At 49.0% G+C, this 16516-nt stretch overlaps 1 protein-coding gene across 1 annotated transcript in view; it reads right to left on the bottom strand.

Annotated features, from left to right (window-relative positions):
* Positions 1-3750: 3750 nt before the first annotated feature.
* UBE3B (ubiquitin protein ligase E3B) overlaps positions 3751-16516 on the bottom strand; it is a 52472-nt gene continuing 39706 nt past the window's right edge. The window contains exons 23-28 of the mRNA XM_027863211.1: positions 16005-16070; positions 14966-15024; positions 10815-10997; positions 10352-10463; positions 7964-8056; positions 3751-6119 (exon numbers count right to left, since the gene is read on the bottom strand). Coding sequence (XP_027719012.1) covers positions 5928-6119; positions 7964-8056; positions 10352-10463; positions 10815-10997; positions 14966-15024; positions 16005-16070 — 705 coding nt within the window. The 3' untranslated portion in view covers positions 3751-5927. The remainder of the gene's footprint in view (positions 6120-7963; positions 8057-10351; positions 10464-10814; positions 10998-14965; positions 15025-16004; positions 16071-16516) is intronic.

Below are 16516 nucleotides of genomic sequence, written 5' to 3'. Positions count from 1 at the left end.
CTCCAGAACGCCGGCTGCTTCCTCCTGGGACACTGTCCCTCGGGGACAAGGGCCTCTAGGCACGAGTTCAATTCGATTCAATTAATATTTGTTAAGCCCCTACTGTGCGCCAGGCACTCTACTGGGTGCTGGGGACACAAGGACAAAAAAAAAGAAAGAAACAATTCCTGCCTTCAAGGAATTTACATTCTCCAGGAGGCGCTGGTCTCTTGGCCTCCTTGTACCACAAATCACAAGAATGTAAAATTTAGAAGAAAGAAGGTTTACCTTGAAACTCCATCCAAGGGGTTTCTAAGTGGCAGAACCACCAAGGTCTCATCTTAAGTCCCCCATGAAATGGAGCCAACACGCATTTATTAAGCACTTACTGTGATGAAGGCACGGTGCTAGGCACTGGGGATATAAAAAGACAAAATAAAAAACGAGGAGACACCCAAAGATCGCATCACAAAAAAGCTTAATTTTTTAAGCGTTCAGGCAGCAAGGTAGTGTGGTGGGATGAGCAGGAGCCGGGAGCCCCGGGTCTGGTTTCTGAGGCATTAGCTGTGTGGCCTTGGAGATAGAAGCCCCTACAGCTCATCAGCTTTCATAGAGCCAACAAACGGGCCGAGGAGAGTGGGCTAATCGGGAATATCATGGGGGAACTTCAGAACATACAGCTTACAGAGCCACAATGAAACGGAATAGAATAAGTCTATACTAAATAAGCATCTCCTATGTGCCAGGCACTACACCGAGGACTTCATAAATATTATCTCATCTGATCCTCATGGCAGCCCTGGGAGGGAGAGGATAATGAGAATATGGTTCCAAAATAATTTAGGTAAAAGTTCTTGAAGGCTATGCAAAGTATGCCATTTAAACCTGAGTCTTGATTCTCAATTCCAACCTATATCCTACTACATCATGCTAAAACATACATCCTACTACATATCTCTAAAAATAAGTTCTACCCCTTCTAGTCACTTCCTGCCCACGGCTTCATGATATTCAGGACTGAAGACGATGCCATCCCAGGAATAGCTGGAAGAACGTGGGGCGTTCAGTTTGGAGAAGGGATGGGGAGGGTGGGATAAGATCTGACCTGGAAGACTTCCTCACTCACACCCCACCTAGCCAGCAACCTCCCCCTACAACGTCCCTGCCACGTGGTCATTCGGTGTCCACCCGAGGACCTCCAGTGAGCCCACTCCCAGCGAGCAGTCCTTTCTGTTACCGGACCGCTCTGATGGCAAGCGAGTTTTCCAGTGCAAGGCCTTGGGAATCCTGGAGCTGACGGAAGGACACATGATTGATTCTTACTGTCCCCACTCCTTCCTCATTCCTACTTTTGAAATCACACGGGATGTTGTCTCATAGTCTGATTAACACCAAGGAAGGAACATGCAGTCTTCCTGCTCTTTGTACTTCCCTCCCTCCAGCCGTGGTAGCAAAAGCCATATTGAATGCTGGGGCAGGGCCCTGAAGAGGAGTGAAAACACTGCTTAAAATAAAAGGAAGCCACCTCTCCCAGCTGTTCAGCTGCTCTTTGAAAATCAGACGTTACCAGGAAGTCCTCAGGAAATCTATCTGATCCAAAAAGATCATGGCGCTACTCTCCTTCCCCACACACAGGCAATAAGTAAGATGAAGGCTAATGGAGAGAAATTCTACTAGACAGATAATCAATGACCAAGTCCGGCTGATCGCTTAAAGTATCTATTCCTTCATCTCCATTCCTACTGACCATCATTGCCCTCGTACAGGACCCTCATTATCACTCCCTTGGAATACTGCAAAAACCTTATGATGGGTATTTTCATTTCTACTTGCTCTCAAGGACAAATTTCCTGTCAGCCGTAATAGTTTTCTTACGGACAGATCTGGTTCCCAGTTGCCTACAGAATCAAATTCAACCTCCTTGTCTACCATTCCAGGCTCCCTACAGTCAGGAACCATTCTACCTGTCATTATATTCCCCTCCATGGACACTACAATCCATCCATCAGTATTATCAAGTCCACACTGTGTGACAAGCGCTGAGCTAAGTGCTGGGGATATGAAGAAAAGGTAAAAAGCAATCCCTGCCCTCAAGGAGCTTACACGCTAATGGTGAAGACAGTGTGTATATAAAGGTGCATACAAACTACAAAGAGTAGATGGATGGGAGGTGACTTGAGGGGAAGGGTATTGGCCAGTGGGTGGTGTGGTATCCTGCAGATGACTGAGCAGTCCTGAAGGAAGCCAGGGATTTCAGGAGACAGAGGTGGGACAGAAAGCATTCATTCCAGAAATGGGGAACAATGAACTTAAAGACAGAGAGACAAGAGATAAACCAGGAATGCCATGGCTGGATCATAGAGTGAGGAGAGGGAAGGCTGGAAAGGTAGGAAGGGGCCAAGGTGGAAAGAACTCTAAATGCCAAAAGATTTTATATTTGATCCTGGATTCACTTGACAGCCGGTGGAGTTAGTCGGGCAGGGGTTTGACATGGTCAGGCCTAGGCTTTAGGAAAAATCCTCTGGCAGCTGGGTGGAGGATGGAGCGAGGGGAGACGGGGCATGGAGACCAATATTAAAGCGGTCCAGGTGAGAGAGGGCCTGGCCGTGGATGTGGACAGAAGGGCTCTCGTGTGAGGGACCTTCTGGCTATAAACAGGGCAGGATTTGTGACTCATCAGAGAGAAAGGTGGAGTAGAGGATGAAACCGAGGTTGTGAACCTGGGTGATTGGGAGGATGGGAAATTTGGAAGGATAGATTTGGTGAGGGAAATGAGTTCTGTTCTAGACATGCTAGATTTGTTAAGTTTGAGATGTCTAGGGGACATTCCATTAGAAACGTCCAATAGATAGTTGGTGATGGGGGGGACCAGAGCTGAGGAGAGAGACTAAGGCTGAATGTGTAGATCTGGGAATCACGAACACAGGGATGATGGTTGGATCTATGGGAACTGAGAAGAGTGCTAAAAAGTTGGTGTGGAGGGAAAAGTGAAGAGGGTCCAAGATAGAACCTTAGGAATATCCATAGTTAGTGGGCATGACACGGACGGAGGAAGAGGCAGCAAAGGAGTGTGAAGAGCAGTCAGAGGTAGGAGAACCAGGAAAATAGCATCACAAAAACCTAGATAGATAATCAACCACGTTAAACGCTACAAGGGGATGAGTGAGAAAAGGCCGTTAGATTTCACAATGAAAAGACTGCTGGTAACCAGACAGGGTTAGTCAACGTAGACTACCTTCCTGCCCCTATTTCTTTACTAAAGCGGCTCCCTCTGCCTAGAGTGTCCCGTATCCCTCTCTTTCTCCAGGAAGCCCTCCCTGATCACCCCATAGAAGGTAGCCACCTTTCCCTGTGGACCTCAGATAGCACTTTGCTCTGTATTTCTAATTTACTTAGGGTAAAGTTCTGTATTCGAGTTTGTCTTATATCTATGAGGACAGGGGCTGTTTATAATCAAATCTTATTTTGAATTTCTCCCAAGTTGGAAAATAATGGAAAACTACAGGCTGCCTATCAATCGATTCTCACACTTGCTACATGACTGGTCCATCATTTTCCCCCATTACAACTGTTCTCTTGGGCCAGTTCTTGAAGACTATGCTCACCATGGACCTCCACTGACCTTTGGGAGATCCAGGCCAAGTTGAGCACTGGGATTTTCTACAGGGCAAATAAAATTCATCTTAGCTGGTTCAATCCTTCCCTTCTTGGCTCCCTTTTATAACTATGAACCAAAGAGATATGGGGCAGAAAGGGCACAAAGTGATCATCCAATGAAGTAAAAATTTAATAAAGCCTTTGATCACATCTTAATACATAAGTTAGTTATGAAAAAAAAAACTTTTTGTAGTCATCAGAGTGCTAATATTCAAGAATCATGGTTTGTACATCAGCTAAAAAAAAAAAGATAGATTCAGCGTTTTTGATAGTGCAATACTTAAAATGTTAAAAGTTTTATACAGTTACATGGAACCCTCTGCCTCCCTGACCTGCCTGCCACTCCCAACCCACTCTTCCCATTCCCATTCACTGGAAATGAAAATCAAGATGGCAGCCAAGCTCCATCTTCCCGTCCTAAAACCAAGTTGATTTTTTTTAAACCACGCGTCCCCATGCCCATGCATGCCTGTTCTTGGAGTGGTCTTTATCAGAATTAAAAGGTGATGGTATCATAGGCTGAAATGAGGAGATCTTTTCACTTGTTAGGATCAGAAAATCAACAAATGTCAGGAAATTTAGGGGGGGAAATCTGTGGCTTTTAAATTTGCTTGTTCATGACACTGTCCCCAAAACGAACCTGTCTGCACAGGCTTGCACCTGTTGGGTGACCAAGGCTCCTTCTCCAACCCCCACTCCCCGACCACCTTCCTGTTCAGGAGGCCCTACCACCTCACTGCTTGTGTGAACAGCTCCTGCCTGGCCCAGCTCTGCAGCCGGGCCTGCTCAGACACCGCACGAGCCAGGACGTTGCTAACTGTGACGGGTGGGGAGCCGACATACCCTGGGCAGCTCAAAAGAGAGGGAGCGTGGCCTTCTGCTGGCCACTGACCTTGGACCGGCCCAGATTCCAGATGCTCCCAGCTACACATGAAGAAAAGCATTCTCACGATGGCGGTAGAGAGGACAGACTCGACATGTTGAGGCCACCATGCAAGAGGGAATCCAGACACCCACACCCACTGGACATGGAGTGTCCTATGCTCCTCACTGACAGAGGGACACTGAATTTTTAATTTAATTTAACTAAGCTTCATCTGACAACACAAAGGTGGAGGTGTGGAGGCTGACAGATTGGGCTGGGCTGTGGCTCCTGGCTAAGTGGGTGAGTTTCTCATTCCAGAACAGCTGGGAAAGATGAGCAGCCTTCGGGCAGGAGCTAGTCCTCAAGGGCAGCCGCTCCTCTGCGCGTCTGGGGATGCCAGAAGGGACGGAGAACAAAGCCACACGGAGGGACGGCAGCTCCATCTGCGGAGGGGGTGCCAGCGTTCACCTGGTAAAAGAAGTGCTGCATGGGAAGAGATGGGGACCCTGGGGAGGAATCTAAACTCTGGTGGCATTTCTGTAAAAAGGCATCAGGCTTGAGTACTTGCTTTTAATAGAGTGAGAGAGGGACTTTTCAGAGCTAATCACTTAGCTGGATCGTACAGAGCTTGGCCTTCCCAGACACAGGAGAACAGGCCCTTCTGGCCGGATCTGAGCAGCAACCCAGAGCAGTCTCTGGAACTCTCCCAATCACATCAGGCAGAACAGTCCACACGTTGCTCGACTCCCAGGAAGAAGCAGTGACGGGCTCCTTAGTGTGGTGGCTGATGCTCTCTGGGGCTGCCTGAGATGCTCCCCACCAGAAAACTGCCTTGGTTACAGGCAGAGCCCCCAAGTGGCTGTCTGAGTCTGGTGGGGGTGGAGGGTCTTTGCTCGGTGCGTGATGGCTTAGGACGTCACGGCTGCAAAGCCTGACCTGAGTGAAGGGAAGTAGCTCTAATGCAGAGGCTTGGAGGGCTGGACTCCTGGGCCGCTCAGGTCCTACTCCTGACCTTCGGAGCTGGGGCGTTAACTGCACCACCTCACTCAGAAGGGCTTCCAGACAATTAAACAAAACAAAACAGGACAGAAGCGAAGCGTGTCCAGACACAAGGCTCAGGCCTCAGGGCAGGGGAGAACGGGTCCAAGTCTACGCCAGGCTTCAAGCCCACACCAGGCTTCAAGCCCACACCGGGCAAACCCCAAGGTCTCTTCGTTTCGAGGCCTGCCTTTTCAATAACACGGACAGCGTTGATTTGTAAGTGATCACTGGCAGCCTTCTTGAGACCCGTGGCCATTCACGTGCTCCTGCCCCAGGCGCCCCCAAGGTCCCTCCCTGAGTCGGGCCGTGCACAAGCATCTGGGAAGGCAGAGGGCAAGTGGCTGCCCGCCTAGGCTGGGGAGAGGGGAGGGGAAGACGGAGAGGGTTAGGAGAGCTCAAAGCCAGTGTTCATGCTGATGGCATAACGCAGCTTCTCCCGGAGGATGCTCTTCTTACTGTAATTGGGCAGCTTGAGCAGGTTGAAGCAGGTCGAGGAGGTGGGCAGGCGGCCCCCCGGCTCCTTCTTGCGGATGGTGAAGAAGCCCCTGAGCACACTGCCCAGAGTGTCCCCCGTGTCCTGTGAACACACAATGAGAGCCGAGCTTTGAGCTGCGCTGGCTTGGCTGTCTGCCTGTGCCATGGGCCCCGATGTGCTACAAGGCTTCCCTCCCCGCCGGCTGTCTGCCTGTGCCACGGGCCCCGATGCGCTACGATGCCTCCCCGCCAGCTGTCTGCCTGTGCCATGGGCCCTGATGTGCTATAGACCTCCCCGCCAGCTATCTGCCTGTGCCATGGGCCCCAACGCGCTACGAGGCCGCTCCGCCAGCTGTCTGTGTGTGCCACGGGCCCCGACATGCTACTAGACCACCCCGCCGGCCCGGCTGTCTGCCTGTACCATGGGCCCCGATGTGCTACAAGGCCTCCCCGCCGACTGTCTGCCTGTGCCATGGACCCTGATGCGCTACGAGGCCTCCCCGCCGGCTGTCTGCGTGTGCCACGGGCCCCAATGCGCTACAAGGCCTCCCCACCAGCCTGGCTGTCTGCCTGTACCATGGGCCCCGATGTGCTACAAGGCGTCCCCGCCGACTGTCTGCCTGTGCCACAGGCCCCAACGTGCTACAAGGCCTCCCCACCGGCTGCTTGGACTGCCCTTGGCTGCCATGGGTGCAGGCCTGCACACATGCGTGTGCACATACTTGCGTGCAGGCACACCCGCGTATAGCTCCACCAGAGATGGCTCCACCGTGGCGGGGCTTCAGGCAGAACGCGGCTGCACTGATTTTCTGTCTTAACTCTCTGATTTTACTGTTGCCCTGTCTGAAATCAAACGACTTGCCCCGGGAGGTTTGATTTTTATTTTTTACTTCTGCTGATGCATAACTCATTCTACTTCAATCCCTCATTCTGATCTTTGTTTCACTGGTTCACTAGAGGCAAAGGGCTAAGTGGGTTTCCAGGCTGTGACCGGGCACCCAAGTGAGGAGGAAACAAGGCAGCACAACGGGATGGAGGCCACCCGCAGAGGCAGAAGACCTCACTTCAGTTCTGCCCAGGATACTCACTAGCTGTGTAGCCCTGGGCAAACTGCTTAACCCCCCAGGCCTCAGTTTCGTCCTCAGTAAAAGGAGGGGCTGGGGCTCAGTGTCCTCACAGGTTCCTTCCAGCTTGGCCTCTATGATCACGTGGGCCAATGCAAGCAAAGGGCCGAGCATGGGGCCACGCGCCTGCGAGGACTCCCCGGGTCAGCGACGGCAGCTCCCAACATTTACAAAGACAGACAAGCGGGTCCCCAAAAGGTCAGACTACCAGGACTCCTCTTCTCCCTCTAGATCCCCACACACTGAACGTGAAGACCAGTCGGCATGCTTTGTCTTCCTCTGAGGTTACACAGGACAGGACAAGATCTCAGCGTTCCTACCCCAGAGCAGAGATATGTGGGGGTCCCACCCAATGGGGTCAGGGGCTGCCAGAGACCCTAGGAATTCCTATGTGGTCACAGAAGAGGAAACTGAGGCCCTGAGGAACAAAGGGAGTGGTCAAGGTCACCCAGTGGCTGAACCAGAATCCCACCCCTGCTCGTCAGACACCAAACTGAACACCCTCGCCACTACGTGCCAGGGGTCACTTTGGCAGACGGTTATTGCTGTAAGGTACATCCCCAACACAATGCACGCAGGGCTGGCTGAGGGGGAAGGAAATGCCGCATCGCTGACAGACTGGCATATCCCTGGTCAAGCTTAGCGCCTGTCTAATCACCATGCCTCTCCTCACATCCCCACCCCCTATAGCGGCCTGCTCTGATGATTCCAAGCCAGCGGAGGCTCGAACGAGGACGGGGCTCCAGAAGTAGCCAGATGGAGCGGCAGCCTCACCTGGTGGCATCGGTACCCTGCCCCCACCCCGACCCGGGCCTGGCAATACCTGGTCATCCGATACCTCGACGCAGCGGATGGAGAAAGGAGGCTTGAGGTAGGCAAATCCTAAAAGTGGGGGCCTGGAACAGCTGGTCACAAACTGGATCAAAACACAATATTCAAGGTGGGAGTGAGCCCTCGGTCCAGGTCATATTGGGTCTCTTATAAAAATTAATGTTTACAAAAGGTATCAGCAACCAGTATTAAACACCTGATGCGTTTGCTTACACTTTGGCCGTTTGCATCATACACTGTCATCTCTTTTTGGTTCTGTTGTTTCAAAATGTTCTTAAAATGATAAACTGTGTTCTCAAAAAACAAAAATCAGCAATAAGGAATTGAGCCCCAAACAAAATCATAAAATCTGCATTAGGTACATTTCTGTTTAACACACGTACACAAGTCTAACTTTAATAAAAAGATTTTTAATAAAACTGATTTTTGGAGACAATTCTAGGCCTGGGGCTAGGAGGGACATGAGAAATCACGCTGCCCATACCCCCGACTTTACAAAGGGAAGTCGGGCACAGAGAAGGCAGTGACCTGCCAGGGCCACGTGGGCAGGAAAGGGCAGAGCGGGGACTGAACCACGTTCTCTGCCTCCAAAGCCAGCCCCTTCTCCTCCACCAGCCTGTGGTTTCTGTGCCTTTACTACGCTGTGCTCACATTACTGCTGGGTCCTTTTCTATGCTGTAACCAATGTAGACGCTGCTCTTTCAATTCCACCGAGAGTGAGGCCAGGTGTGGGCCAGCCTTCTTCCTGCTGCTGGCCATCCTCACTGAGGCTTCTCACTTAATCACTGTAGTCTAATCGTCCTTAGTTTTCCCCTAGAGCAGCCAAGAATCTTTTTGTACAAATGGCTCCTCCTTCCTGTTTAACACCTAACCAATCCCTACAATGATACAGACCTGTGGCCGTGAGATCACTGGGTCAAAGCACCCAGATGTGAGCGGTGGGAAAGAGCACTGGGAGGACTCCTTGCTGGGAATCTAGCATTCTTCAGCAGGGAGCAGTTTAACAATCCACACAAGGAAAACAAAATGAATGAAAACAATTTATGCACTTATTATGTACTCAGAATACGGACCCCTGAAGTTAGTATGTCAGTTCATAAATCTAAGCGAGACACTGAAGATGGACAATGCATCAGGCCCAGATACGGAAAAGAGGGCGTGTCAGATTACATTTGGAAAATAAATGGAACTTCTAATGATTCCAGATGGCACAAAAAACTAACTTAAGAACACAAATGTTCTCCTCATGATGCTAGACTGTTGTGAATATTGGAACATCACAACCTCTAACAAATCAAAGCTGCAGGTGACCCAAAGGATGCCCAAGAGATGGGCACAAGTCAGTTGCGGCAGCCTAAGTCCAGCAGTGACCCACTCACAAGAAGCGGAGAAGAGGATGCCATTAAATCGACGTATGACGGAAAGAAAGTGGGCTGATGCGGCAAGGATGGAGAATGCCAGAGAGCCTGACGGCTGCTGCACTGATGCCCCGAAACGTTAAACATACAGGAGCGATCCTTCACCTTTGGGGGCAGCCTGGTGACCCTTTTCAGAATGTCTGCTGCCTACATTCAAAACTGAAGGAAATGCTAAAACTTCAGTTAAATAGTAGTGAAAATGAAGATGTAATGCTGCCCGTCCCTCTACTGGACAACTGCACTTTTTTCTCTTCCTCGGTTCAGCATCCCAGGAGAAAATGAGCAGAACTGTGGGCAGAAGGATGACTCTGGGCCTGCGGGGTGGGGGTGGGGTCTTTTTTTCTGATAATGTGTCATAAAAAGCAACAAAGCCCTCAAAGTCACAGGGCCATTCACTGCTGGGAGGAGGTAACTTGGACATCTAAAGTACCACCTCACATGTTAGGGTCACTGTAAGCTCCCAAAGGGCTCTCCACACAACAGTCCTGTCAGGGAGTCTGGTATTATTATTCCCAATCTCCGTAAGAGGAAACTGAAGCAGAGGGCAGTCAGGTGACTGTCTAGTAAATGGCAAAGCTAAGACAGGAACTCAGCTTCTGAGGCTTGCTCAAGGGCTCTCCACACTCCCCTGAACGTAGAGGCCTGGATATACTTGGGGGGCAGACAAGGCCCATGGATTTTCTGTTAAGCAGACAGACCAGTGGGACTGAATGTTCCTGCCGTTGAAGGGTCCTGGTTGTCCCCAGGATTGATTTCTGGGGATGTCACCCCCATATGTGTCTCAATCCCTCAAGTCCCACATCCAGAGGCTTGGCACCATGACCTTCACAGGGAAAGGGTGCCTGATGAGTTAGCAGTTACTACTTCATGAGGTCACAGGATACTGTGGCCTTACCATATGAGGTTACAAAGAATATCCGTGCCCCAGCACACATCCATGTTCAAGAGGTAGATGAACCTACCTTCAGAAACATGGCTCTCTCATCTGGGGTAAAGTCATTGGCCAGAATGTCCCAAAGCCAAATGATGACTCGATGACTGCCGTGAAAGCCGCCATAGTACACAGTGTGTTTCCTGAAAAATAATTTTTTTAGAAATTTAGTAGAGAATGTATTTGACTGGAGAACTAAGAATCACCGATAACCATGACACACGTGCACACCCAGGCTCAGTGAACTCTCTCACCAGCCAGCTCTAACACTGCTACCCCTTAAAGCCACATTGCTTTTGAATGCCAATGTCTCCTGAATCCCTGAGGTCAAGCATCGGGGGTTGGCCTCGCTCCCCAACAGAGGCCGACACACGCCCCTAGAACCGCAACTGTCCCCGTGACCTGGGCGGTGATTCTGCCTCTTGAAGCCCCTCCAGGAAAGCTCCTGGCACCCCACTTTCTAAGGGGCATGCAGATGTCAATCCCTGCCTTACTTCAAGTCTTCGAGGTCAATCTCTGCGTTGTCACCAGAGATCAGGCGCTGCAGCTCAGGGGTCGAAAACATTCGAATCCACTCAGATTTGATAATAGAGCGGAATCCGCTGATGAGAGCAGCTGTCTGATTTTTGATCTGAGTATGCATCCGGAAATGGGCCATCAGGTGAATATAGCTAATTCTGTTCCAAAGAAAAGGAAGAAGAATTCAGGTTAACAAAATAGCCCATTTTTTTCATTAAGTGCTTGAGAGAGTTTGTTTGTTGACTCAGAATCCCGGAGCTGGAAGGGGCTTCAGAGACCACCTCATAAGCAGGAGGCCTTTGTATGTCAACCCTGGTAATGCTTTCAGCCAAAGGAAACGATGAAGAATGTCACATTCACTCTCTCTTATTTCCATGAAAAACCAACCAATTTAAAAAATTTCTCTTAGTCTCTCTTATCAAACGAGAGATAATGTGGATTTCTCAAACCTGCTTTCAAAAAGCAAAATATATTTTCTGATTGTGGCTATGACACTTTTTTACCATGGCCTTCTATTTCCTTATTTGTAAAATAAGGAGTTGGATTAGATGATCTTTAAGAATAATGAAAAATTTTCTTTTTTTTGATAATTAATTAATTTTAGTTTTCAACATTCACTTCAAAAAATTTTCAAGAGGTAATCTTCCTGCCTTACTTTAATCAAAAGATCAGTTTTACTAAGAACAAAAGGTTAAGAATATCGAGGGAAACAAAGGCAGGCAGTCTAGCAGTTCCAGATTTCACACTATAGTACAAGTACAAAATAATCTGGTACTGGCCAAGAAATAAAACAAGCGGAGGATCAGTGGAATACACTAGGTACACAGTACAATGGAGTAAATGACCATGGTAATCTAGTGTTTGATAAACCCAAAGAGCCAAGCTTTTGGGGTAAGACCCCAACATTGACAAAAATTGCTGGGAAGATCGGAAAGCAGTTTGGCAGAAACTAGGTATAGACCAACATCTCACACCACATACCAAGATAAAGTAAAAACAGATAAATGATCTAGACACAAAGGGTAATATCATAAGCAAATTAGGGGAGCACGGAAAAATGTACCTGTCAGATTTACGGATAAGGGAAGAAACCAAACAAGACCAAACACGACCAAACAAGAGATAGAGAGCATCACAGGACATAAAATGGATTTTTTGCATAAATAAAATGAATGGCACAAAAATTAGAAGGAAAATAGAAAAAAGGAGAAAAAAATTTATAGCAAGTTTCTCTGATAAAGGCCTCCATTCTTAAACATATAGGGAACTGAGCCAAATTTATAAAAATAAAGAGCCATTCCCCAGTTGATAAATGGTCAAAGGATATGAATAGGTATTCTTCAGAAAAAGAAATCAAAGCTATCAATAGTCATGTGAAAAAATGCTCTAAATCTCTATTGATTAATATTGATAAATGCAAAAACTAAAACAACTCTGAGATACACTACCTCATACCTATCAGACTGGCAAACATGACAGAAAAGAAAAATGATAAATGTTGGAGGGAGTGAGAAAAATTGGGACACTGATGTACTGCTGGTGGAGCTGTAAATTAGTCCAATCATTCCGAAGAATAATTTGGAACTATGCCCAAAGGGTTATAAACTATGCATATCCTTTGACCAAGCCACAGCACTTCTAGGGCTGTATCCCAAAGAGATCAAAGAAAAGATGAAAGGATCTATTTGTACAAAAATATTTATAGGAGATCTTTTTGTGGTGACAAAGAATTGGAAGTGGAGGAGATGGTCATCAATTGGGGAATGGCTGAACAAGTTGTGGTTTGTGATGTTGATGGAATACAAATGTGCTATAAGAAATGATGAGCAGGATGGTTCCAAAAAAACTGGGAAGACTTACATTAACTGATGCAAAGTGAAGTGAGCAGAACCAGGAGAATATTGTACACAATAATAGCAACATTGTAATGAAGATCACCTGTGAAAGACTTAGTTATCTGATCAAGACAATGATCCAAGATAATTCCAAAGGAGCAGGGCAACTAGGTGGTGCAGTGGATAGAGCACCAGCCCTGGACTCAGGAGGACCTGAGTTCAAATCTGGCCTCAGACACATGATACTTACTAGCTGTGTGACCCTGGGCAAGTCACTTAACCCCAAATGCCTCACCCCCCCCCAAAAAAATTAGCATTCAAATCATTCTTATGCAAAAGGAACTAAAATACAATTAAGTCTCCTAAAGAGGCTAAATAAGTCACAAAAGTCGAGTCTCCTCTGTTGATTTCCTAAGCAAAATCTTTGTTCAGCTCAGTAATTTCAGCCCAGCCAAGGTCTCATGACCATGAACTCTAAATGAGTGAATTCCAAAGTAATTACTTCCATTACACTCAGAACTAATTAACTAGCCATGAAAATGCTGCTTTAGCACCAGCAGCTCTTTAAGCCTGAGAGTCAGAGAAACTGACTGTCTGACCAAATCTGCTGTTTGACCTTGGACAAGTCATTGCTCCTAAGTATAAGCTTTAGTTTCTCTCACCTACTGAATGAGGAGACTGAACCAAGGATTGCTAAAGTCCTTCCCAGTTCTGACATCCCCGGTTCTAAGGCCCCTCCCAGTTCTGACATTCTACGAATCTTTGACTCAAAGTATTAAGAAATCATGTTACACTTTAACATGTATTTTAAAAGCACCCCTTCCTTAACTGTTGCCTATAAGTACTCTAAACCAGGTTAATAAAAATATCCTCATCTCAGAGATCCCAAAGACAAGGGCTATTTCCCAGTAGTTTCAGAGCCAGCGTCCCAAGTAAGGAGCTAAAGGAAAACCCAGCTGTGCCAGGCATGGAGGAATCTGCCCCTTGGGCTAAGGCTGGAACCCCAGAAGGACATGGAGAGCCAGCGTGAAAGCAGCATTTCCCAGCAGGAAGGCACCAAAGCAGCCCTGCCCTACAAAGTACACTCATTGCTTCCTCTTATCAAATGAGATGATGCCGACCCTATTGAGCTCTCTCCGTGTCTACACAATGACCGGGCATCCAAGGACCTGACTCTCCCATTTATCCTTTGGGAATACTGGGCAGGAGTTTCCTCTCTCCCTCCCTTCTCTGGGCCAGGATCAGTTTCTGCCCTCACGGAATGAAGGCATCTGAAAGGCTCCTCTGACCACCCAAAGGGCCTCCTGTCCCGGTCTGGATGCTCAGGGAGTGCTCTCTGTGCTAGCATGCCTAACCCTCTACGTAGAGCATGAAATGAAGCATGATCACAGCAGTGTGTGCCAGATAACATGGGCCAGGCCTGTCCGGTCTTGGTCTCAGACAGCCCTGTGGGGCTAGGGGAGGTGGAAGCTGAGTTTCTGTTGAGCCCCAACAGGCTGCTCTTGTGGATAAGTCTGAGATAGAAGGATTCCTTTCAGTCCAGGCTGACCAATCTGCCCAGCCTCAAGCCTGGTGGATCCAAGCTAGTGGGAGCTCAGTGGGCCCTCCCTGCCTCAACACTGGAGGGCTGCTGGCAGCGATAAGCAAGCTCAGCTGAGGCTGTCAAACAGAGGGAGATAGAGATAGGGGCCAATGCTGACTCCTGAGCATGAGACAGATCAATGGGTTTAATGAGCTGGGCATGAGGATGGGCAGTGCTGGCGCGGCAGGCAAGCCTGCTTTTCACAGGTTCCAAAGGCTGACACTGACAACAGATTCCTAAAGCTGGTCATCTGTGAAAATAGCTGCAGGGCTCCAAGGTGCTTCTGATTTTTTGTGTCTAAGTACCACTGTCTACGTTTGGATTCATCACAGGGCCTTTGGAGGAAGGACCTTCAGACGCCTGCCACAAGCTATCATTCCCAGGTGAGGTGTCCCTCTGTGCGCGTGCACCTGGATAGCTCAGAATCCATCCGTCTGTATCTAGAACTGTCACTAAGCCCCTCGGAATGCCACGGCCTGGCCGCCTTTGACCTCAGAAGCACTAGTGCAAACAACAGATTGTCAATTCTAACTTTGCAAATCGAATTCAATACAATTTCTGCCTATGAACTGTAACTGGCAAATTCCATTACAGTCTTTATGGCCTCTTTCTACTTCCATCGATCTCAATAAATCCCCCATGCAAGGCTGCAGAGACAGAATGATGTCTTTCCAAGTGATGACCTGAAGAATCTAATTGTGATACTCACTTATTTTCATTTGTCACAGGAATGGTCTTCCCTCCAGGAATCAGTTCGTGGCAAACAAGCTGATGAGGAAGAAGGTTGCATTGTAATTACTGGACAGGCATTTTCCTGGAGACGGACAGACTAGGTAAACTCCCGGGATAATCACAGAACGGGGACAGACTTAGAACTGGCTCTCCCACGGTCCGCCTACGCGAGCCCAGAGGGTCCTTTCTGATACCCCAACCTAGCCTGACTTAGCCTTGAAGATGAAGGACAGAGCGAGAGGTTAGAGGAAAAGTGCTCACCCTCCTGTGGGGCACATCCAGGAACCCCCAAAGCCACCCTCGCCCTTGATAGAAAAGGAACATTGCTTCGTGCTTAGACTTGGGGGCAATTTTCCCTACAAATTCAGGAGACCTCATTTCCCATTTATGGATCGGCCATAAGCCAAGGTGAACACAGGCCAGATCTGGTTTCTTGGAGACAGAATGTGGCATGTATGTGTGCACGTGTGTTGTGCGTGTGTCTGTATGTATCATATGTGCATGCCCACGTGTGCCCCCACACCCACAGATCTGTGTGGATTACCAGAGACAGTGAGACAGAGGAGCTCTCCAAAGGAGCCACGGGAAAAAGACCAGTGCGCCTCCATGTTTTGGAGTCTCCCTTCTCCCTCCTCCCTCTTCCTGAGCAGTACAAACACGGCCAGGCTGTGAGTGAGAGCCAGCCTTTGTCCTGCAGGCTCCTTCCCCCACTAAAAGGCCTATAATCCTCGGCTTGCCGGAGCCTAATCCACACCACGGCAACCAACAGCCACGTCAACCAGAGAAGATTACAGACCCAACAAGAACTCTCCCCAGCTGTGACATCAGCACAGCCGGCTCTACAGAGCAGGCTTCCACAGGGGTCAGCAGCAGAAGGGCCCGGCCTAGATGTGCTCGGAGAGCTCCCAGGCCCCTGCCGCCCAGCGGCCCTGCGTGCGGGGCCTGGAGACAGACCCAGAGGGCCGAGGAGACAGAGCTGTAGCAAGCAGAGGAAGGGGAGCACACAAAGAGCCCACCTGGCCCATCACATCTTCATCGTAGGACAGCGTTAAGCCCAGGTCACTAATGTCTCCATCGTAGCGCTAGAGAAAGAGATGGGAAAGGTGTCAGGGCCGAGAAACTCCATGTCCACCAGCTAGAGCTCTCCTTCCTCCTCCTGAGTGTGTTCCTTTGATTGTGACATTCAGGGCTGCAAAAAGAGCTGTCTTGGCAAGGACAAACTCCCCCTCTAGGTCCCCCGGATCCAGCTCACAGAAGGGGCCCCTAGCCTGTAGTGGCCACTAAGATGAACCCTAAATCAATTTAATGAGAATGGAGGGAGTGGCAGGGTAGCTCATAGCTTGGACAGAAGCGGGAGCCCCCAACCTCCTGACCCCCGAGTGCCTCCTTCCTAACACCCAATCCTCCCAGCATCTCGACCTCGGTGTACAAACCCCCCTCCAGTAGAGGCCTTTCCTTTACTCAACACAGTTGGGGCCACTATGAGAGGCAGTGCCCCAGCCCCTCGAGCCAGCGCTCCTAGCAGCGG

This window comes from Vombatus ursinus, unplaced genomic scaffold (assembly GCF_900497805.2).
Source record: "Vombatus ursinus unplaced genomic scaffold, bare-nosed wombat genome assembly UNPS02001287.1, whole genome shotgun sequence".
In the NCBI taxonomy this organism is placed as follows: Eukaryota; Metazoa; Chordata; class Mammalia; order Diprotodontia; family Vombatidae; genus Vombatus; species Vombatus ursinus.
This window is presented reverse-complemented; position numbering and strand designations above follow the sequence as displayed.